This window comes from Cotesia glomerata, linkage group LG7, assembly GCF_020080835.1.
Source record: "Cotesia glomerata isolate CgM1 linkage group LG7, MPM_Cglom_v2.3, whole genome shotgun sequence".
In the NCBI taxonomy this organism is placed as follows: Eukaryota; Metazoa; Arthropoda; class Insecta; order Hymenoptera; family Braconidae; genus Cotesia; species Cotesia glomerata.
The window spans coordinates 21,723,228-21,746,883 of record NC_058164.1 but is presented as its reverse complement, the minus strand read 5'-3'; the positions used below and the strand labels follow the sequence as shown (position 1 = coordinate 21,746,883).

Here is a 23,656-nt window from a genome sequence, read left to right as displayed (position 1 = left end):
AGTTTGTATTTTTACATTTTATTTTCTCATAACAAATGTAAAGATCGAATGTCCGTTAAAAACGTTGGGCTCATTCCCCACTCTAACGAATGATTTCTACACCGTTACGGGTCTTGTGTATTGTTATGTGCGCACAAAAATCTAAGATAAATACGCCGTATGGAATAAAAATTCAACGGTTTTTTAAATTTCTTTATTCATGCACTTCTTACATAAATAAATAAATTAATTAATTATTTAAATTTATATCGAATTATATTGATTAAACTTAATACTAAACGTTTCCTTTTTTTAAAGATTAAATCAGTAAATAATTTAATGTAATTTGATCCCTCATTGTTATTTTTCTGAATTACTTAATTAAACTTGATGTTAATAAATTATTTTACTTATGATTGAATAAATAATTAAATAAATAAATATGCATTTAATTACAACGTTAAATAATACTTATACATTTATACATTTAAATGTTTCTTCATTTTCATTTTTATTTCTCTAAATTTTTAGTTTAAAAATTATTTAAAATTTTTTATTTATTTATTTAATAAATAATTTTTTTTTTTACATGTTTTTTATTATGAAGGCAAAAGTTTCTATAAAAAATTCAATTGGATTAAATAAATTCAGATAAAATACGATATTTTAAAATATGAGAATTATTATAAAATTACAAGTTATTTTAAAAGAATTTTTTGGGGTTGAAAAATTTAATTACAATGTTTATTTTATGTAAAATTATTATTTGTAAACATTATTTAAAACTAACGATAAATTATAGGAATTTTAACTGTTTAGTTTCTTTTGATAATTTTTTAGCGTCACTGTTCACAAAATTTTAACCCGTTAAAATAGCATTTAGACTTTCTTATCAATCACATTCGTTTTTCTTGAATTTCATAAAAACTTGAATAAATTAAACAAAAAAATTATTTCTTAGATAAAAAAATATAAAAAATCCCTTTCAAATTATTTGTATTTAAACATAAAATATTAACAAATCAACAACGTTTTTGTAGAAATACTTTACAAACATTTTTTTGTCGTTACAAAATTTTCGTTAACATTAAAAGCTTTGAATTAAATTACAAACATTTATTTTCATTATTATTCTCATAAATCCGCCGTGAAATAAAATAAAAAAAAGTTTAAAAATTTTTATTTCTTTACTTTTGTTTTAACAAAATCAGATTATCGTAAAACTAAGCAATTATCAATATTTTCCACTTATATTTAAAATTACATCAATGAATTTCGCTAAATACAGAAGTAGCGTCTGTTAGCACGCCAGACCACCTAAAAGAGACGCATACCATTGTGAAAGAATCTTCAACAGTAATTGTAATTTTTTCAGTGATACTTTTTAGTTTTTAATGATTAAAAAAACTATTAAAATTATTGATGATACTTTTCACTATTGAAAAGGAATAATTTGTTATAACGATGCAAAACTGGCAAAAATCTATGGGTTTGCTTGAGCGACCTGAATAAAAACGGGTATACATTGAAAAAAAACAATTATTTAATTTATATTTCAATTGAAATAGAAGCAATGAACATTAAAGAATTGTAAAAAATTATTTCTTCAAGAAGAAAATAATTATTTAATTATTTATTAACAATAATGTTGATACATCTATGGCTTTCCGCGCTGTAGTGTCTTGAAAAAACGCAAATAAAAGTAATTAGATCTGAATTTTTTGTATAAAAATTTTTTTTAAAGTAATTTTCAAACATTTTTAATAACGAAGAAATAATTTTTTTAAATAAATTCTGAGATATATTGTTAAAAAACATTTTATAAAAAATATGTTCGAACACCAGTGCGTAGAATTTGTCGACAAGATTTAGGTAACAAGTAGAGCAGTCTCTCTTCGCGGTCCGCGTGAAATGCCTTACCCACCGCGAGACTGTGTCTGCGCTATAATTTGATAACGGTCATTATTAAACTACTTTGAACGTACGTTAAAAAACTTTAATTCGCTTAATCGTCAAGATGACTGACACCGAAGTTGCTCCAGCTGAAGAGAAGATGGTCGCGAAGACCGACTCTCCAAAAAAGCCGAAGGAAGTCAAGGCTAAAAAGCCAGCAGCCAAGGCGACTCATCCGAGCACCTCTGACATGGTCACCGCAGCTATCAAACACCTCGCTGAACGTCACGGATCTTCACTCCAAGCCATCAAGAAGTACATCGCTTCAACCTACAAGGTTGATGTTGAGAAGCAGGCTCAGTTCATCAAGAAGTTCCTCAAGTCCGCTGTCACCAAAGGAACTTTGGTCCAGACCAAAGGAAAAGGAGCTTCTGGGTCCTTCAAGCTTGCAACTTCCAAAGCTGCTGCTAAGCCGAAGCCCAAGGCCGCTTCTGGTGGGAAAAAAGCTGCGCCTAAGAAAGCTGCAGTGAAGAAGCCAGCCGCCAGGAAGACTCCTGGTGAGCCTAAGTCTCCGGTTAAGAAAGCTGCTGGACCCAAAAAAGCTGCTGCGAAGAAACCAGCTTCACCTAAAAAGCCTGCTGCCAAAGCTCCAGCTAAGCCGAAAGCTTCTGCTTCTCCTAAGGCTAAGAAGGCTAGCAAGGCACCAACAGCTAAGCCAAAGTCTCCGAAGCCCAAGAAGGTCGCTGCTAAAACCGCGAAAGCTCCCGCTAAGAAAGTCGCTGCTAAAAAATAAATTGACTAACATCTTTTTAATTGATCCTCTGACATTTAAAAAAAAAACGGCCCTTTTCAGGGCCACCAAATTTTTCAATACGTAAAATAGTTTCAAATTTCATCCACATCATATTTATGATTACTTTATCCTATATATAATTTTTATAGTTAATTTATTTTAATTATCTAACAACATTTAATTTATTACTGATATTAATTTAATTTCTTTATTCAAATTATTTAAAAAAATTTTTTTTTTTAATGGAAAAAACCCAATTATTGACACTTGCAATTTTATTCTAATTAAAAAAATAAAATGTTCTCAAAAAACCAATTATCTGAAAAATTATATTTAGTAATTTATTACAGTCTATTTGTTTTATTTAATTAAAATAAAGTTGCAAGTGTCAATAACTAGGTCTTTTACTTTATATAAATGTAATTTATTATAAAAAAAATTTTTACCATGAGGCTACTGCCCCTGCGACTGCTAATCTGTGCATAAGTTATACATTTTTTTTCTTTTCGTTTTAATTTTTTTTTTTTTTTATTATTAGTTGTATTTTATTGAATGTTACTATTGTTTCCAATTACGTTTTTCAATTATAATAGTAATAAAGTAAAGTACCCAGTAGCTGCACAGAAACCAATACTTGCTCGCTCCATGTATTTATATACCTGCATTTGTGAATAGTAGTGAGCAGATACTGATTCCTGAGCAGGTACTAGGGCTTTTAATAAGAGCCTTAACAATAGATAGAAAAAAAATACTCTACCATAATGATAGTCTGTTAGACATCTTTTTGCAATCAGCAGCGTGTACAATTGTTAAAATTTTTATTTTACATTAATTTATATTTAAACACTTATTTTTTCTAATATTAATTAAAGATACATTATTTTCAATGTCAAAAAAATTTAATCTTTTTGAATAAATTATATTAAGTATATTTTTAAATAATTTTTTGGAAAAATTTTAAAATTTCCTGTAATAATTAATCATTTTATTTTTTTCAAAAATAATTTTATTTGATTTTAAAAAATACATTAGCGGGGTAATTAGAGAAGAATTTGATTAATAGCTTCACTTATTTTAATTTTAAACTTGTATTCATTTTAAAAATTTTTTATTTATTATTATTATTATTAGAGTAAGTAATAATCTTCAAGTCACTTAATTGACTGAACATAAATTTGAAAAATATAAAATTTTTTTCATATCAACTTAATATTTAATCCCTAAAATACCTTCAAATTTTATCAAAAAGATCTAACTTATCAATTACTTACAATTAATTATTTATCGCGAATTTTGATTGATAAAAAAAATTAAATTTTAGATGTCAATTCTTTTACAAGCTTAAAAAATATTTCAAGCAAAATAAAATAGAATTTAATCTAATTTTAACGTCAGTAAAATAAGCCGATTTTTTTTCTATTTGTTGAATAAATATGTTCATTTTTTAATTAGTCGAAAATTATTTTTCGTTAAATTTTTAGCAGTCTGTTGTAATAACTATAGTATAAAACCTCATTATCATTATTATAAGTTGCATATACTGTACATCAATTATTCGATCATTTTATTAAATCGATTGTTTAGTTGAAATAATTTAGTTTTATTCAATTTGACTGAACAAATTTGTATTAATTAATTGGTTAAGCTTTATATTTTCGTTCATTTTGTAGTAATCGATAAATAGGTTTATTATAATTAAAACTAGCCGCAGTATCATTTTAATTACAGAGAACACAAATTATATTCAACATTCGATTACTTAGTTAGTACACACACTACTGAATGGTAAAAATAAATTGAATATCAATATTGACTGAAACAAGTAAATTATTATAAATAATTTGAAAATTAAGGTAAAAGTCCCAATAGATGATCGTGTACCAGTATATGATCACTCCATGTATTTGTATATTTTATATATATATTTTATTGATTAATATATTTTATTGATTCTTACTATTTTTCCAATTACATTTATCAATTATAATCAGCTTATAAATTTTTAATTAATAATTCCTAGTCAATTGTTTTGCTTTAACTTATTTTATATTTCTATATAAATTAATGTTAACAATATGTATATGTATTTATTTGATATTTGTGACTTTTTAGGGAAAAGTGGCTAAAAAACCCTATTTAGGTTGCGTTATGTTGTGGTTAACTTAATTCTACTTCTTATAAACTATGTTTATCTTACATCTATTTACAATATTTACATTTTTTATAGGCAGATTTCTATGATTATTAATTAATAGCTGTTGAGGTAGTTTGTGTTTAGCCCAAGGGTTGGGACTAGTGTTTTTACAGACATCCTTTAAAATTTCACGTTGATTTAATTTATTTTCATATTTGTGAATATAGATATACAAATACATCTAGTGATCATATTGGGATCCTTAGGATAGGCGTGGCTTAGGTATTAGACCTCGGGTATTCAAAAATGAACTACTCAAAGTAGGCTACACATGTACACATGTATACAAAATTAGCCTACCTTGAGTAGTTACACTTGGAACCGCTAGTTAGCGTATCAAAGTTATAAGTTTTCCAATACTGGTACGTGATCATCTAATAGGGCTTTTACCATAGTGAAGCTTTCTAGATATCAATAAATTAACTAAACATGGATTATTATAAATTAATTATAAAATTGAAGAAAAGTGGACAATAAAGTATATGGCATTTACTATAATTTATCTGAGAAAAATTGCACGCGACTTACTCATCATCAGCAACAATTGTTATAATATCATATCGAATCAGTGTTAGTGAAAATTATTCTTTATAGATCAATAAGTAAACTTTGATATACAATATACAACTTGAAGATTATCTTAGTAAGAAAAATGTGGTGGCCCTGAAAAGGGCCGTTTTGTTTTAATTTGATGGGAAAAGAAGAGACAGATAAATTAACCTCCGAAACCGTAGAGAGTACGGCCTTGGCGTTTCAGAGCGTAGACGACATCCATAGCGGTGACAGTTTTACGTTTAGCGTGCTCAGTGTAGGTGACAGCGTCACGGATTACGTTCTCAAGGAAGACCTTGAGGACACCACGAGTTTCTTCGTAGATCAATCCAGAAATACGCTTGACTCCACCACGACGGGCTAGACGACGAATAGCTGGCTTGGTAATACCTTGGATGTTGTCACGAAGTACTTTACGATGACGCTTAGCTCCTCCTTTTCCCAATCCTTTTCCTCCTTTACCACGACCAGTCATGATGATTAGATGAGAGTCAGAACGAAGTCACTTAGACGATAACACTGACGAGAATGCGTTCTGGTAACTCAAGTCGAAATATTTATACTCTTTTTTGGAGTTACTCCTTCCACTAAAATTTTTTTTACCCCCACTACTCACTTTTACCTTTGAACCAATCAGATCAGTTTTTAGGATAGAACAATACCCTTTCCAGTTTATTCCCCCTCTTTTTTTTATACTGAACCAATCAAATCTCTAGAATTTCAACTTTCCCCCCACTAAAGTCACGAAAATTCTCCCACCAGGTGGCACTTTGTTCCAGAATCAACAAAAAGGCCACGTTTGAAAGGGAAGTCATCATTTTACTCTTCCTCTCGTCCTGGTCGCTGAAGTGTAAAGTTCGTTAAGTCATAATGGCAAGAACCAAGCAAACTGCCCGTAAGTCCACTGGTGGCAAAGCTCCACGCAAACAACTGGCTACCAAGGCTGCTCGTAAGAGCGCGCCAGCCACCGGAGGAGTCAAGAAGCCTCATCGGTACCGTCCGGGAACCGTCGCTCTTCGTGAGATCCGTCGTTACCAAAAAAGTACGGAGTTGTTGATCCGTAAATTGCCGTTCCAACGTCTCGTCCGTGAAATCGCTCAGGACTTCAAGACCGACCTGAGATTCCAAAGCTCAGCTGTGATGGCTCTTCAAGAGGCCAGTGAGGCTTACCTCGTCGGTCTCTTTGAAGACACCAACCTCTGCGCCATCCACGCTAAGCGTGTTACCATCATGCCCAAGGACATCCAGTTGGCTCGCCGTATCCGAGGAGAACGTGCTTAATTCTCTACACAATTTTTTTTTTTTTTTACAAACCAAACGGCCCTTTTCAGGGCCACAAATTTTTCATACTAAGAAAATTATTTAAGCTTTTTCTCAAACATTTAGTACCTACATTATTAAATTCTAAGGTTTAAATTGATAGAATTTCAATACCTACAGTAAAATAATTGTGGCAATAATTTTTTCTTATTTTAGTTGAATATTATTTTATACATTCAATACAAAAAAATGCAAAAAAATTTATAGTATATAAATATATTTATATTCATTTATTTCCTAACTTAATGAGTACAGTTGTACATATAACTGCACATAATCACTAAAAAGAAATCTATTAAAATATTTAATTAATCAGTTGGTTTCTTTTTATGTACGTTCTTTTTTGATCAATACTTATTACACATACTATTATATATTTACAATTACAATGCCTGCCTATTTGGTCAACTTGCGTTAAAAATAGTTATATAGTATTGATATATTTTAAGAACATTATTTAGTTGAATTTTACATAAAAAAGTTTAAAAAAAAAACCTGCACTGATATAGTTAAAAATAGTTTCGCTTTCTCTCTTCATATACTTATTTAGCTTATGTTCATAAGAGAAACAAATAATTGTACATAAAGTAGAAAAAAAGGGATAGATCTAATACCTAGTAATAAACAATAATATTAATAAATAACCGAGATAGTCTCTACTAAATTTTGACATATTTCATATTTGGTTTTTTAATAGGTAAAAACGATTTAAAATACTTTTTAAGCTTTATTTTATTTTGTATATAAATAATAATTTTTTCAATTTTTGTCCTTGTGAACTTGAATCGTGTTGATTATAAGTGTTATTTATTTTTATAAATTTTAATTTTCTATCAATTTGTTATGAATTTTTGGAAATAATTTAATTACTAAATGCCTAAATTATTCTTTGTAATGATATACACAGGACTTGAAATTTGTACAACATGCGTTAATGACTTAGTATGTACCTAATCCAAGACAACGATTCATCGAAGTAATACCCGTAAAGGTACAATTAGAGCTACTTAAACTTAACGCATCCACAATGGCACAATACTACATTCATTCCAATACATGTAGCTAATATAAATGTAACCTTTCTTATACTACTCATGACCTTCGTCCTTTCATACAATTATGAATCACACCTATCTAAATTATATTCATAAATAATTATCATAAGTAAGTGAGGATTAAATTTTTAAGAGAATAATTCAACAAAAGAAAGATCAAGATATAATTTGTTCTTAATTATTTTTAAATTACACTAAAAATATATTGAATTCTAAATATGACTTTTTAAATTAGTATACCTTGAATTATATTCTTTGAAAAATATATTAAATTATTACTTGAAGTTTTTGATGCTAATTCTTCTAAGAACTTACTTACTATTTCCTTGATTAATAACCTATCAATATAATATAATCTTAGCTTACTTATTTTTTTCAAAATAACCTTAAATGATTTAAAATAAATATTAATAATTTACTTTAAAATTTTGAGAAAAAATCAATTTTACATTTTTATGAAATTTTTATTTCGATAATTCATTATTTAATTTTTAGTAAATAAGTAAATCGTCGGTTAAAATATTCAACAATGAAAAAAATTAAAATTACATTTTATTAAGTAGTTGATTAATTAGCATTTGTTTATATTAAGACATGATTAGTTTGTTTATAAAACTTTATTGTTAATTATTAAATATTAAGAGGATACTTTCAAACTTATAAAACCTTCATACAAAAAATAAAAATTTTAGGTTAAGCATGGTAGTATAAGGTAAAAGACATTGTCTGGTATTGACGTTGGCAATTTTATTTGAATTGAAAAAAAAAAATCAATCCTAATAAGTATGATTTGAGTTAGAAACTCTAGTACGATTGGTTTTTCCTAAATAAAATTTTTTTTTTATCTATTTTTCCTTAAGATATCACAAATATCAAATAAATACATATTGTTAACAATATACATAAAGATTTTAAATAAGTTTAATTCTAATAATAGGCCAGGAAGTATTAATTAAAGATTTATAAGCTGATTATAATTGAAAAATGTAATTGGAAAAAATAGTAACATTCAATGAAATGTAACTAATATAATGTTAACAACTACGTTTGTTACTTCATTATTTACGGAACTATTTTATGTAAGATAAAATATCATGTAGATATAAATGATTTACCAAGAAATTAAATCGATTAATTTTTATTTAGAGCTAAATAATTTATAAATTCAATAATAAATTTATTGAATAATTCTATATTAAAATTAGCTGCAATTGATTATTAATTGTAATTTGTTATAGCAAACTTTAAAATTTTATACGTGTTGAAAAATTTGGTGGCCCTGAAAAGGGCCGTTTGTTTTGAATTTAATTTAAGAGCTGCTTTTTTCAGTTTTCTTGGGCAAAAGAACAGCCTGGATGTTGGGCAAGACACCTCCTTGAGCAATGGTAACTCCAGAGAGAAGTTTGTTTAATTCCTCGTCGTTACGGATGGCCAGCTGAAGATGACGTGGGATGATTCTAGTCTTTTTGTTATCACGAGCGGCGTTACCAGCCAACTCCAAGACTTCAGCAGCTAAGTATTCCATAACAGCGGCGAGGTAGACTGGAGCACCAGCACCAACACGTTCTGCGTAATTTCCCTTACGCAACATACGGTGGATACGACCTACCGGGAATTGGAGTCCAGCACGGCTTGAACGAGTCTTTGACTTTCCCTTTACTTTGCCTCCTTTGCCACGACCAGACATGATGAGTAAGTGAGAGTTTGAACGGAAAGAAACTAAGTGAACAGAGCGAACTCTAGAGGATATTGTGAGTCTGCCGTGCTATGCTAATCTTTATATGTGTTTTCCGTAAGAGCTCGCGCTCGAGCGAACAGTGTAGAGAGAAGTGGGGGACAGTAACTCTAATCTCATTGGCCCGCTAGCTCCGATGGGCGTTACCGTTGTTGTTATTATGATCGAAGCTCGCGGATGAATTAGATTAAGTAAATTTTCCCCACTCTGCTGCCATCGTGTTCCACGCATGGTCAATCTCCTTCCTTTCTCTTTTAAAAGAAAAATCAAAGTTGGACAAGACACAGTTGCTCTCTAGCTCTCTAAGATTGCTATAGCTTGTATTCTTTTATTTTGGTAGTAATTGATACCAATTCACATCATGCCGCCCAAGACTAGTGGAAAAGCCGTGAAAAAATCTGGCAAAGCTCAGAAAAATATCACCAAGTCTGACAAGAAAGGTCGCAAGAAGAAGAGGAAGGAAAGTTACGCTATTTACATCTACAAGGTGTTGAAGCAGGTCCACCCTGACACTGGCGTGTCATCCAAGGCCATGAGTATCATGAACAGCTTCGTCAACGATATCTTCGAACGTATCGCTGCTGAAGCTTCAAGATTGGCTCATTACAACAAGAGATCCACCATCACCTCCCGGGAAATTCAAACTGCTGTTCGTCTTTTGTTGCCCGGTGAATTGGCCAAGCACGCTGTCAGTGAAGGTACCAAAGCTGTCACCAAGTACACCAGCTCTAAGTAAATCTGACCACGAGATAAATATTTCAACAAACCAAACGGCCCTTTTCAGGGCCACCAAATTTTTTAACACGTATAAACTTGAAAAGTTTATTAAACTAAATTATAACTATCATTTTTATATCTTTATAAACAAATATCTGATCATATAAAAATTAAATAGTGAACTATTTTTTTTTCATTTATCATATTTTAGTGAATGGAATTATTTATTCCACTTACATTATTCAATTATAATCAAATTATAGATCTTTAATTCATAATTACTGGCCCATCATTGGAACTCAATTTATTTTAAATCCTATATTTATATTAATGATGACAATATGTATTTATTAAATATTTGCAACTTCTTAGAAAAAGTGAATTAGTTAAAATGCATGTTAAGCAACATCAAATACTATTATCTACATATGAGTAGTATCAAATTTATATATTATCTATATAATTAATTACGTGAAGTAAAACTAAGTAAGTATGTGACTTAACCATTCGGTTCTCTGTGATGACATTGAAATTTAATAAACAAAATAAAAGACCCAGTAATTCACACTCAATTTTATTTTAATTAAAAAAAAATTAATAAGTATTATTTTTGAATTATAAATTATTAAGATAATTGGCTTTTTGAGAATATTTTATTTATTAAATTAGAATAAAATTACAAGTGTCAATATGTAACTGGGTCTTTATCTTAATCATTTGGTGTTTTACTTGAACATGTTTTAATCAAATTAATAGTACTTGGATAAAACTAAAAATTCTCGAGCTATAAATTCAAATAATTTTGATCAAAATTCACGGAAAAATTACAGTTATCAGATTGTAATCTAAGACTAAGATTTAGAATATCTTCACTTCTATAATTTTACATTAAAAAATGCACGACATTAATTCGCAAAAATTGATTACTGTTATTTTCTTTAATTTGATGTTTTCTATATTAAAACCCAACAGACATAATAAACCAATGACATGGTAAATTAATTTAATTAATACAGTTATTCATAATTAGTTAATAATATCATCAGAGCTGAAAAAAATTATTTCTTAATCTTTCGATTTTTAGTTAAAGGCATTTTTACGTTTTAACATCCGTAAATTTTTTAATTGAAAATTATAAAAGTGGAAATATTGAAAATATGATCCCAGATTACGATTTGACAATTGGAATTTTTTATAAAATTTTTTTTCATGGGTACAAGTATCAATTATTATAATATTATGGAGGAAGATGTTTTAATTTTTATATCAAATTAAAATTTAGTATTGAATTTTAATTTTTAAAATAAATTAAACAGTCTTTTTTAAATCAAAAATTCATAATCCTCACTCTTTTGCCATGCCGCCTATGGAAAAATATTTTCAATTAAAATTTTTTTATTTTTTTTATTTAAGTTGTTCTAAGGATGTTTATTATGTATGTAATGTTGATTGATAAATACTGAAAATCAAATATTTATTTAAAACAAAAAAAAACTGAACTAGAATAGAATAATTCTAAATAATTTAGATTCCTGGCAACATAGTCTTTCAGAAATGATCGATAAACTAGCTAAGAAAAAGAAGATAACTATGAGTGAAAGCGAATAAGCGATAGTTTGCGATAGAAACAGAACTATCGAGTGAGAAGGAGAGCAATAGCACAAACTATATCTTGCGAGTAATCATCTTCATCAGATATATTTTGTGATATTGTTGTCTTTGTTATTAGTTAATGTCATCTCTGTCATAGATCAACAACCCTTGCTTATACTTGCTGATGTTGCTGGATTCTCTGAGCAAAAATGAATCCCAGTTACAAAATTTTTAGTTTTATATTTTAGATATTTTTTTCTCAGAAATATTTATTTTAGAAAAATAGTTTATTTTATTAGCTTGGAAATGTGAAAAACATATTTAAGCCACATTTGTGCAGCTAAAATAAGAAAGCCTGAATAGGCTTGATTTTATGACCTTAGGTACTTGAGTTGTACAAAGGACTCCTTATTTTACTATGGACAGTACAACTGAACATTACGGTCTTAGTTAAGAAGAAAAACATGTGTTTTACTAATATAAGGAAAATACAAAGGGTTAGACCTCACAATAAAATAGTTTTAATATTATAGCTAGAAGGGTGTGTCGAAATTCAATTTCCGTGAGAAACCTTTTAAAATTGGAATTTTAAGCTCCGCTTTTAACAGGAGCTGTGTTTAGGCATTTTCGGCCGTGAAATATTTCCACAGTGGCCGGAAAAAATTATAAAAATTTTATGAAAATCAATTCCCGAGTTGATAATTCAGACCCGTTTAAGCTGTACTTTTTTCCAACAATTCTTAGAAAATTAAGTGGTCAGGAAAGACTGCTCAGTTAAATACTATATAAACTCGACGCCTGGTTTAACTGTAAATAATGGAGTTTTGTCCCATTTTGACAGGATTACAGTCTAACCAGGCGTTGAATAATAATAACAATTTAAATAATAATTACTTTTGTTGTACCGTGCCTGGGGACGCAGGTTCGAACCCAACTAGAGACCGATTTTTTTTTTGTTTTTTTTAATAATAATAATAATTTTGTTATTAGTAAAATGATAAAAAAATAAATTTTTCGAGTTTTTTTTTTTTATATTATTTTTAATGTAGAGCTAACACATGTTTAGACCGCTTGACTCTTTATTTAGACCTAACTTTCGCTACTTATAGAAATAAAGTGAAAATCGCATTCATTCTAACCAAGGCTCGAACCTGAGACGCGCGCTTGCCAGACCGATAACTAACTCCTACACCGTACGACTGATGAGTTACAATATCTCTCATCATTCTTATAAGCTAAATTTATGCAATGACGAAGTGTGACGGTTCATTATTTATATAACTTATGTTATTTAATATTGTGTTTTGCTAAATATTAACTATTTTTTAAAAATGTTTATTAATTAAAAAAATGCATAAGTCAAGTTCTTATAATACTTTAGAATTTGTACATCGTTCTGTACCTTTTTAATATTTTATTATAAATTTTAATGTTTAAAATTCTGAATATTAAAAATTCAACTGTAAATTATTATATTGTAATTTTTTTAAGACCATATCAATTTTGAAGGTATGCAATTTTTCGGTTAAAAATAAATTTTTATTTTTAGCATTCGCTGACAATCGCGTTACAGATGCCATAAGGGCGTAGAATAAAAATTTAATTTTTTTTTTCTAAGTCCAAAAAAAATTTTTACTTTGGTGAAATATTTTTTTTGCATTTCTGCACTTTTCACGAAAAAATACGTCGGTTCCCAAAAAAAAATTTTTTTCATACGCCCTTATGACATCCGAGGTAGGTCCCGGGAGCCATAAAGGCGTATAAAAATAATTTTTTGTTTCGGGAATCAGGTATCTTTACCTGAAACGTCAAAAAATACAAAAAAAAATCTTTCTCAAAATAAAAATTTTTTTTTGAAAATTAAATTTTTTTTTTGTCCAAAAAAAATTTTTAATTTGAAGTAAAATGTTTTTTTGCTTTTCTGCACGTTTTATACAAAAATATATTGGTTCATTTTTTTCGGGAATCATTTTATTTTTGTATGAAACGTGCAGAAATGCAAAAAAAAAATTTTTTCTCCAAACTAAAAATTTTTTTTGGACAAAAAAAAATTAAATTTTCAAAAAAAATTTTAATTTAGAGAAAAATTTTTTTTGTATTTCTCAATGTTTCAGGTAAAAATAAGTTGATTCCCGAAAAAAAAGTTTTTATTATACGCCCTTATGGCATCCGAGGTGGGTCCCGGGAGCCATAAGGGCGTATAAAATTTTTTTTCTACATTTCTGTACATTTCAGACGAAAATTCGTCGATTCCCGAAAAAAAATATTTTATACGCACCGATAGCTTTTCACCGGGGCTTTTTGCCGGAATACGCCTTTATGGTATCTGGAACGCGACATATAAACTTTTGAATGAAAGATATTTTCTGACTCAGTTTGTCAAGCTGATTCAGAAAATGGGTGAATTTTTTAAAAGTTGCGCTATAAGGACGACTGCAATAGTTAGATTATTATGAAATCTACTAATAATGATATTAGTATTATTATTATTATTATTATTTATTATGCTTTGGATAAAATTTACATTGAAAACGGAACTCAGTGGACCTGTTTTCACTGTATCCATAGTTCACTCCGACTTTTACTGCCAAAACAGGCGTCTTCTAAGGCGGCGAATTGAACTACAAAGGATTTGGAAACTTTTACAGCTTAAACGGGTCTCATATTTCGACTCGGGAAACTCTCCTTATGGAACATCTCTCTTTCAATATATGTTTCAACCCTGCCTTTGTGAAATTTAGGATATGCTACACATATTTTTCCAAAGACAAATAATAATTTCTAATTATCTAAATTTTTAATTGAATGTCTTCAATAAGACAATTATAGGTAAAGTTTAATAAAGATGATAATTAAAGAACTGTTAGAATTTGAACTCAATTGACTCTAGAAAACATAAGATAGACTTCAAGATATTTTTTTTTTTCTATGTAAGAGAAAGGGTGTTAAAATTGTGATTATTTTAAAGAAATAAATCTTAAAATAAATTTTATTCTTTCATTTTAATTGAATTAATTACTTATTTTATGTAAAGTCAGCTTATTATAGATTAAATAAGCAAAATTTCAATCATTACTTTGTATTGTGTAAACAATTAAACGATTACGTTATCTGGAAAAAATTTACTGGGGCGTAGTTGAATATAAAGGAAGTTAATTTCTTAATAAATTTTTATTTAACCGATGTTTCGGACAATATTATTATTATGTATATGACTGTCTCGGAAACTAGTTACTGAGGGAAAAAAAATTATTAAGAAAATTTTCTTTGCATAAAAATATTAATTCTTAATAATTATTGAAAGTATATTTTATTGTATAAATTATTTAAATAAATTTAAATGGTTCATTTCAATAAATTCTTTTCTAGACAATAATTTTTCTTTCTCTCAGTGCATTATTAAAATATTTAATTTGTAACCTTGATTTAAAAACGAGTTATTATCAATATATTTTAACAAATCTCGTTAATTTGCAATGATTCATAAAGAGTAAAATCAAATTTTTATTGTGAATCACTATTTTTTTCTAAGAAAATTCAAATTTTTACCGAAACTTTAATAAAAATATACTAAGAAATCAACATTCTTCATATTTGTCAAAGATCATGTGAATTTTTACTAAATAATTAAATCATCGATATTAACTTTACCTACGCACTGAGAGAAAAAATTTATTTAAAAAAAATTGGCATTTTTGTAACAAGCAATTAATTTATTTAAAATTAAATACATTTTTATTTCTTCAGCTAAGAAATAAAATTTTAAAAAATTTTCAACGAATTACTTTCTTGTTAAAACAATGCTGATTTTTTTTTTTTTTAATTTTTTTTTCTCAGTGTGGATTACATTACCTTTCACCGCCCACACGGTTCACAGCATTTGTGAGGATCATCGTTCTTATCAGCAATTCAATAGCCTCATACACTATGAATATCATTTTAATCTGATAATATGAAAGCTAATACTCCAAATAAATAATAAATTGTATTAAATTGTACGCTAAAACTTGCTCAGCAACTGCGATTAAATATTCCATACCTAAAATTCGGAACGAATTAAAATCTGTAGCTTGTGAAAGAAATTCTGAAATAAATAATAAAAATTACAAATTAGATTATTAAATTAAAGCAATGTAAAACATTTGTCAAAGTCAATGTCAGCAAAAAAATTATTGCACTCGTTTGATAAGTTTTCTTATTGCTTAGCTAAACAATTTTATAAATAAAATTATTATTTTTCTCAGAATACATAAGTAGTATGCTATTTATAATAACTAATGACTAATATCTTAAAATAAATAAATACTCCCACAATGAATAGGATAAAAAAAACACTGAAGTTAAGTAAAAAATTAATAGAATTTAATGTAGCGAGTAGAACATTATACCTCGGTAATTTTATACACTTGTTCAAAGGTTGTATCAGTTAAATTACAAAATGACTCTTCACATACATTACCAAAACTTGACATTACTTTTAATTTGTTCGATAAGTTAATTTATAACATTCACCAAGTTGTTATCGTAATCAATGATATCAAAAATATGCATAAATAATTATTCCTTAACTATTACTAGATACATATGCAAATTAATAGAAACATTTATTTATTATGTTATAATAAAAACAATACGAAAAAATTATCCATCACAGAAATTTAAATCAAGTAAACAAAGCAGAAATATACTAAAGCTCATTATAAGTATAAATTATTAACTATTAATTTAAAAATGAATATTTTTAATAAACATAACCAAGTAAAAAAATAGGTGTTATGTTACGTACAAAAACATGTTTCGTAACAACGTAATCGTACTCGAGCTCTACTCGTCTATTATATATTTCATCACCTGCGTTCTGATTTTCATACACAAAAATAAGTCTACCTTATATTAAATTAAACATTCAAATAAAAAATTCATTGAGAAACTTTAAAATAAACTTTGAAAGCACTTAATGCAATTCAAAATAACTTTTTATCCAAACAAATAAAGCTTCGTACAATTAACAACAAATTAATTCATTAATCTCGGTGAATCAAGTATTACAACAATAATGTAAATTAAATACTTCCCGAGTAGCAAATGATTTTTTACAGAAATCGCACTCTACCCTCCCGGAAGACGAAGATAAATTAAGAGTCTCATACAGATTATTAATATTTACTTTAGCATTATTCTTCTTATTACTAGTCAGTTGTTTGTTAAGTTTTTTTCTCTTTCTCTTACGCTTTTTCCCGCCAGCTGAATTTCTTCTACCGGCTTTAGCTTCCTTACAAATACTTTTAACTTCAACTGACGGTCGTCTAATCCTTTCTAACTCTCGTTTATCGTCTACATTCTTAATATTTATTTTCTCTAACTTAACACTAACATCCATTAAATTCAACTCATTCATACATTCTTTCTTAATAATAATCGGTTTTTTCGTTAAGTTTGGTTTTACGGTCAAATCATTGCTATTATTATTAATAATACTATCATTAAGAATCGTTTTATTAAGACTATCAGTGCGTTCAAATAATTTATTTATATGGCCATGATTCGTTATTATTTCGTTATCAAGATCATTTTTTAATTTCAATTCGTCACAGTTGACTGTTCCATTAATTTTTACTACACTGTTATTTATCTCCAGCGATTCAGTTTTATTTTTTCTACGTAAATTTTTATCATCAAACTTAAAATTCTTCTCCAGCCTCTCTGTTTTAATCTCAACTCTTTGCCATACTTTGCTATCAATCTTCAAATTTTTATCCTTGGAATTCTTTTGTATCACTGACTTTATAGAAAAATGGACTTTTCTCTTGCCCTTACGTACTTTAGACTTGAGCGACGATTTTTTCGGAGGTAATTCGGTTGATTTCTGGCGAGGTCTCAAAGTCCGATGAAAGCTCTCGATTGGTTTCACGTCGGGAGGTGCAACATCGACTTTGCTCTCGGTACAAATAACATTATTCGGAGGACTAAGGTTTTTGATGTCGACCGGTATCTCTGGAGCCAGCGGATCGAGCGCGATCTCGTTGTTGGAATCAGAAAGCTCGTCGATATTCGAGTCAAAAGCATTAGGATCCTCGATGTTAATATGTAGGCAGCTTGAACACGAGTATGAGCATGGACAGGAATTTACTGATACTAGATTTGAATCTATAGTTTTTATCAAATCGAACTCTGGAAGTTTTGTGCTATAGCAGTTGTAATTTTCTAACTCTGTCGCTATCGCTAGAGTCTTGCTATTCAGGTACTGGACCATCGGAATGCCGTCGTGTGTCTCCTCGACTTGCTTCTGCATCCATGGAAGTTGGCTTTTTAATTCGATGTCTGTTTCTAAAGTTGTCAGGTAGAATTTGTGAAATTTTAGCACGTTGTCGTGGCAATCGTTACACATGTATTTTGGAAGACAATCATCTTCGTGGACCTGAAAATTGAAATCAGGTTACATGGATTTCACGGTTTAAAAATATCGATTTTTTTGTCTTAAAATTCTACAACATCTCTAAAATATTGTCCTAAAGTTTCAAATCGATCCGAATAATAGTTTCGGAGATATAGTTTTAAAAAGTTACACGCTCAAGGCACTGTTGTATTGTCACTCAAAACTTTAAATGCGTTTTTCTCAAAACTATGTTTTCAAAGACGGTACTCAAGATTTCTCGAGAACTACTCAACCGATCTTGATAAAATTTTAGACAGGTCTTCAAGGTCTTAAATGAAAGATTTTTTTTTTCAATTACAACTATTTAAAAAAAAATGCCGCGAAATTTTTTATTTTTTTGTAAAAATCTAATTTTCATTTTTTTCCTTTTGTTCAAGACTCAGTTTGAAGTCTTAACTAAAGCACATATTTTTTTTCACTTCTGATGATCCTACTAGGAGTTCTGCTAATCACGCGGACGCATCTTTTTTTCTCGGGCTCGCCGGAAATGACGTCACGTTAGCAAAGTATTTAATATTTGTTTTTTTTTAATTTCTGTAATCCCTCATTAAACGTATATCTTTAAGATAGTAAAAAGTTTGAATAAAATATTTCATTTTTTCTTTTAAAAAAAGTTATTGAAAATAAGCCATTTTTCCCCGGAAGAAACCCATGTAACCCCTTGAAGAATTTTCAAATTTTTTTATTCAAAAAATTGAAAAAAAAATTAATGTCAAAAATAACAATAATTTTGAATTTTTAGTTTTTATAAGAAAAGTAAATCAATTTCTAAATATTATTGAATTTTCTATCCTTACGATTTTTTTTAATTCTTCAGTAAATTATTGTTTAAAAAAAATCAACAGATTATTAATTTAACTAGCTTCAATATTGCAAAAATTACGCATGTTAAATTTTCTTTAATTTAGAAAAGTATTTTTTAAATAAGAAAATATTTAAATCAAGTCAAAAGTTTTTTTTTTAATTTAAGATTAATTCCAAAAAATGTGCAAATATTCGTTTAGGTTTTGGGTAGCGAGAGGTCAATATTGAAAATTGTTTCTAAACTTCTGTAATATCTTTCGTAACAAGTAATTGAAATGAATTATATAAAAAAACACTTTTTTTCTAATAAAAAATCAGTTCTAGAGAATATTTTGATTTTGCTTTAAAAAATTTAATTTCTTGACAATTTGTAGTTCTGAAATGTCAAGTAATACGCTAACTTGTAAAGATTTCACTATAGACATTCTCAGAAAACCATTCAACTTTATATAAGATATAAAATTTCACATAAACGATTCTAATTAATTAAAAAGAATTTTTTTCACACAAAATTATAAGCACGTGATAAAATATAAATGTATACTTACATAAACTGGCAGTAGTGCATTTATTTGCTTGTCGAAATTATTATCCGGATCAAAAATATTAATAAGTGTTTTTGATACTTGTTTACCACAGAGTCGGCAAATACATTTTGTATCCATATTAATAAAAATTAATTACGATAAATAATACGAATAATTACGTACTATTTTGCTTAAAAAATAATTATTTAAACATTATTATTGAATAAATAAATAAATAAAATTTGTTTATCCACCATATTTAATACTGACTCATACGTCAAAATCGCCTGTTGCGTTTTAAATCCATTTGTTCGCCTTATCTTTTTGTAAAAAAAAAAAAGTTCTTGATTGCTTGTTTATGCAGTACAAAAAGACTATGAACAGACATTAAATATTATGACTATTAGTATTACACGTGTATTTTATTTATTAAAAATTAAACGAGCACGTTATTATTAATAAGTAATTATATAACTTGACATAATAACAACTAAGCGTGTACTGAAAAATATGTTTAGCGACAGTCAATGATATAAATAAATTATCGTCTTGGTCTTAGATACAATGACGTCGACATCTTTATTTCTTTTTCATAATTTAACATGGCGGCGGGTGGAGAGGTTTAAATTTTTCACGCTAGGGGCGGCTAATTCAATGGCGGGAATTTTTGGGAAATTCAAATTTTATTGATTATTTTCACTATTTAATCAAAATTTCTGAAATAATTATTTTAAAAAATTTTTTTCTATTTTTATTAATATTTTATTTAAAAATTTTAATTAAACTTTGAATTAAAAAAATGAAATTTTTTTTTTAATTTTCTTAATTTTTCATTAATTTTAAATAATAAATGCAGTTTTTAAATAATTGACATTTTGATAAATTTTTTAAATAATAAAAATGAAATTCTTAAAACACAAAAAAATTTAACAATTTTTAGGATTGCAAAATAAAATTTGTAAGAATTCTACATAACTATGTATGAAAATTTTTAAAAAATATTTTTTTTTTTACTAATTTATTAATAAAACCCAACAAAATTATCAGAAGTTTTCTGATTTAAATATCTCACTGTAACGCCATCTTAATAAAGTGACAAAATTTCCCGCGCAAGTCAGCTGTCATGTCCGCATAAACAGTAAACAGCAAGTGCGACGCTCCAAAAATTAATAAAAATAAAAACAACAATAATTACAATCTCTTAGTAATTAAAAACATTTCTTTTGAAAGAAAACAATCACTAAATAAGTGACCAAAGATTAAAAACCAAGACCTAACAAAATGAGCCGTAAAAAAAACTTGGACATCTTGTTTAACCAAGAGATCAATGAAAGCACCATGATCCAGCGGACGAAAAAATATCTCAAGCAGAAAATAATGAACACAAATGATAAGTATTACATCAACAATCAATACTACACGAAAGAAAGACAGCATATTTACGACTTAATTCGTCGCACTGTAGAATCAGGTGAAAGTAACTCAGCTTTATTGATAGGTCCACGTGGCTCTGGCAAGACGTCATTGATAAACTCGGTTCTAAACGAGCTATCCAGCTCCCTTAAGGACTTCAAATCAACAGCGCTGATTGTCAATCTCAACGGACTGATCCACACTGATGATCGGCTGGCACTCAGAGACGCAACCAGACAGATGCAGCTAGAGAACGTGGTAGGCAACAAAGTGTTTGGTACCTTTGCTGAAAACTTGCACTTTTTGCTGGAGTGTCTCAAGTCTGGGGACAAGAAAACTTCCAAGCCGTGTATATTCTTGATCGATGAGTTTGACTTGTTTTGTCAGCATCATAATCAGACTTTGCTGTACAATTTGTTTGACATTGCTCAGTCAGCGCAGTCTCCAATTTGCGTCCTAGGAATAACTTGCCGGCTAGATGTCATCGAGCTGCTGGAGAAACGGGTAAAGTCCCGGTTCTCGCATCGCCAGATCTTCATTTTTGCTGGCAGCGAGACTAAGGAGCAAGGAGGTAATGACAACATTGTAAAACTGTTTCACTACTTGCTGAGTATCACAGATGATGATGATGATGACAGTGATGATGGAGAAATCGACAAGCAGTTTGCAGCTGCTTGGAACAAAAATATTGATAGTCTGGTAGCCAACTCGGCGGTACAAAAGTTGCTGCAGAGATTCTACCAGCTGGATGTCGGAGAGCGTTTGCTGAAAAATTTGTTATTTGTTATTGTCTCGGGGCTCAATGATCAGCATTGCAAGATAGTCGTTAATGATATTGTCGACGCCGGCAAAATATTTGTTCAGGATGATAAATTACTGATGCTGCAAGGTCTCTCTGTGCTGGAGTTCAGTTTGGTAAATATGGATTTATATATATTTGTTTTGACTGTTGATAATTTTTTTTTGTTTGTTTTTAGATCATTGCAATGAAACATGAAACTGAGATTTACGATGAGCCGTTTAATTTTGAGGCGATTCTAAATCGTTATGTCAAATTTGCTAATCAGATGTCCTCGATTCACTCTGTACAGAGGCCAGTTATTATGAAGGCTTTTGAACATATTAAGGTAATTATTTATTAATAATTAGATTGGTAATTTTGAAATTTTTATCTATCATCACGAAAAGATTTTTATTTATTATTTTTAAAAAGGAAGGGAAAAATCATGGAAGTTAAAATTGAAAAATTTTGTTAAATTATTAAAGTTTAAATAATAATTATTATTCTGTAAAAGTTTCAGGTACTGTTTCCGAATGATTTAAAAAAAATATCGAATTATTTTCAATACGGTTCTATTCCAGATGAATGAATAACAAATATCAGTATCACGGGTAGTTGGAAAACACAGTTAAATCAATTTAAACAATCATTGAATTGCAACGTTTCGTCTTTATTCTTAAGACTTTATCAAGCTCTCAACAATGACGATCGTTTAAACATTGTTGAGAGCTTGATAAACTCTTAAGAATAAAGACAAAACGTTGCAATTCAATGATTGTTTAAATTGATTTAACTGTGTTTTCCAACTACCCGTGATCTTGATGTTTGTTATATCGAATTATATTGTCTATTTAGTCCTATGAGTGAACTAGCTTTTTGTCACTTTTCAAAATTAAAATTCAATTAAAGTATTTGAAAAACAGTTTAGCTTTTTTTTTTTCTAGAATTTTATTTATTTATTAATTATTAATAATAATATATAAGTGTATTAATTTGACTCAGGATATGTAATATTTTAACACGAAATTTCATCTCTTAAAAGTCATTCGACATTTTTATTATTTCTTCTTTAAAAGTATTATGCCTACTATTAAAAAATTTTAATCATTGAATTGTTCAAAATGATTAAATCTTTCATTTTTTTATAATTTTTTTAGTTAAGTTAATAATAACTTCACTGAGATCTTTTTAAGGCATACATATTTTAAATTAGCTGTTTTTGTAGTCAGTGTTTCAGATTGTATAATTGTTACCTTTTTTTTATCCCAAAATAAAAAATTTAATTTTTTTTTCATGATGAAAAATTAAGTTTTTTTTTAGTAAATAAGATTTAACTGTAAGGTAAAAGCCCCAATAGATGATCATGTACCAGTATATGATCACTCCATGTATTTGTATACCTATATTTGTGAATATAGATATACAAATACATGGAGTGATCATATACTGGTACGTGATCATCTATTGAGCTTTTACCTTAAAGAAAAAAGTTTTATTTATTTTCAACTTGATATTTATCAATAATTCAACTCAAGAATATTGAAATTAATATTATCGTAATACTTAAATAAATAAATCAATAAATTTTGTTTAGAATCTCCAGTTACTTGCTCCAGTCAACAGCAGCGGTGTCGGAAGTTACTTAAAATCCGAGAAAGAGTATCAATTTTTCAAGTTACTCGTCACATCGCAACAAATTATTGAAGCTGCTAAAAATTACCCTGGACTGCCGACAGAAGTGTCGCAATGGGTCACTTTCAATAATACCTTGTAAATTAAAATTAAATTTAAGTAAATATTATTTATTTTATTATTTATTTTATTTAAAAGAAGAATACATTTTTATACCGAAGACAATGTTGAT

The 23,656-nt window shown here is 28.3% G+C and overlaps 7 protein-coding genes across 7 annotated transcripts; 4 read left to right on the top strand and 3 right to left on the bottom strand.

Annotated features, from left to right (window-relative positions):
- Positions 1–1,938: 1,938 nt before the first annotated feature.
- LOC123268695 (histone H1-like) lies at positions 1,939–2,701 on the top strand. Its single transcript, XM_044734020.1, has one exon. It carries the CDS (start codon positions 1,997–1,999, stop codon positions 2,663–2,665), a length of 669 nt encoding a protein of 222 aa, XP_044589955.1. The 5' UTR covers positions 1,939–1,996; the 3' UTR covers positions 2,666–2,701.
- Positions 2,702–5,516: 2,815 nt separating this feature from the next.
- On the bottom strand, positions 5,517–5,923 carry LOC123268716 (histone H4). The gene has a single exon (XM_044734045.1). The coding sequence runs from the start codon at positions 5,884–5,886 to the stop codon at positions 5,575–5,577; it is 312 nt and encodes a 103-aa protein (XP_044589980.1). The 5' UTR covers positions 5,887–5,923; the 3' UTR covers positions 5,517–5,574.
- A 306-nt stretch (positions 5,924–6,229) lies between these two features.
- Positions 6,230–6,751, top strand: LOC123268702 (histone H3). The gene has a single exon (XM_044734029.1). It carries the CDS (start codon positions 6,282–6,284, stop codon positions 6,690–6,692), a length of 411 nt encoding a protein of 136 aa, XP_044589964.1. The 5' UTR covers positions 6,230–6,281; the 3' UTR covers positions 6,693–6,751.
- Positions 6,752–9,059: 2,308 nt separating this feature from the next.
- LOC123268706 (histone H2A) lies at positions 9,060–9,540 on the bottom strand. The gene has a single exon (XM_044734033.1). It carries the CDS (start codon positions 9,471–9,473, stop codon positions 9,096–9,098), a length of 378 nt encoding a protein of 125 aa, XP_044589968.1. The 5' UTR covers positions 9,474–9,540; the 3' UTR covers positions 9,060–9,095.
- A 278-nt stretch (positions 9,541–9,818) lies between these two features.
- Positions 9,819–10,302, top strand: LOC123268710 (histone H2B). The gene has a single exon (XM_044734038.1). It carries the CDS (start codon positions 9,883–9,885, stop codon positions 10,255–10,257), a length of 375 nt encoding a protein of 124 aa, XP_044589973.1. The 5' UTR covers positions 9,819–9,882; the 3' UTR covers positions 10,258–10,302.
- Positions 10,303–16,171: 5,869 nt separating this feature from the next.
- Positions 16,172–20,176, bottom strand: LOC123268677. Its single transcript, XM_044733987.1, has 2 exons — positions 19,620–20,176; positions 16,172–18,249 (listed from the first exon to the last, which is right to left on the bottom strand). The coding sequence occupies exons 1-2, from the start codon at positions 19,734–19,736 to the stop codon at positions 16,870–16,872; spliced, it is 1,497 nt and encodes a 498-aa protein (XP_044589922.1). The 5' UTR covers positions 19,737–20,176; the 3' UTR covers positions 16,172–16,869.
- A 515-nt stretch (positions 20,177–20,691) lies between these two features.
- Positions 20,692–23,609, top strand: LOC123268681 (origin recognition complex subunit 4). Its single transcript, XM_044733992.1, has 3 exons — positions 20,692–21,926; positions 21,989–22,138; positions 23,387–23,609. Exons 1-3 carry the CDS (start codon positions 20,880–20,882, stop codon positions 23,564–23,566), a joined length of 1,377 nt encoding a protein of 458 aa, XP_044589927.1. The 5' UTR covers positions 20,692–20,879; the 3' UTR covers positions 23,567–23,609.
- The last annotated feature ends 47 nt before the right edge of the window (positions 23,610–23,656 follow it).

Excerpts from the sequence above, each read along its gene's own strand:
- LOC123268695 (XM_044734020.1), top strand. The coding sequence starts at position 1,997 with ATGACTGACACCGAAGTTGCTCCAGCTGAAGAGAAGATGGTCGCGAAG.
- LOC123268716 (XM_044734045.1), bottom strand. The coding sequence starts at position 5,886 with ATGACTGGTCGTGGTAAAGGAGGAAAAGGATTGGGAAAAGGAGGAGCT.
- LOC123268702 (XM_044734029.1), top strand. The coding sequence starts at position 6,282 with ATGGCAAGAACCAAGCAAACTGCCCGTAAGTCCACTGGTGGCAAAGCT.
- LOC123268706 (XM_044734033.1), bottom strand. The coding sequence starts at position 9,473 with ATGTCTGGTCGTGGCAAAGGAGGCAAAGTAAAGGGAAAGTCAAAGACT.
- LOC123268710 (XM_044734038.1), top strand. The coding sequence starts at position 9,883 with ATGCCGCCCAAGACTAGTGGAAAAGCCGTGAAAAAATCTGGCAAAGCT.
- LOC123268677 (XM_044733987.1), bottom strand. The coding sequence starts at position 19,736 with ATGGATACAAAATGTATTTGCCGACTCTGTGGTAAACAAGTATCAAAA. Across the intron at positions 18,250-19,619 it reads ATGCACTACTGCCAGTTTAT|GTCCACGAAGATGATTGTCT; the intron begins GTAAGTATACAT and ends TTCAATTTTCAG.
- LOC123268681 (XM_044733992.1), top strand. The coding sequence starts at position 20,880 with ATGAGCCGTAAAAAAAACTTGGACATCTTGTTTAACCAAGAGATCAAT. Across the intron at positions 21,927-21,988 it reads CTGTGCTGGAGTTCAGTTTG|ATCATTGCAATGAAACATGA; the intron begins GTAAATATGGAT and ends GTTTGTTTTTAG. Across the intron at positions 22,139-23,386 it reads AGGCTTTTGAACATATTAAG|AATCTCCAGTTACTTGCTCC; the intron begins GTAATTATTTAT and ends AATTTTGTTTAG.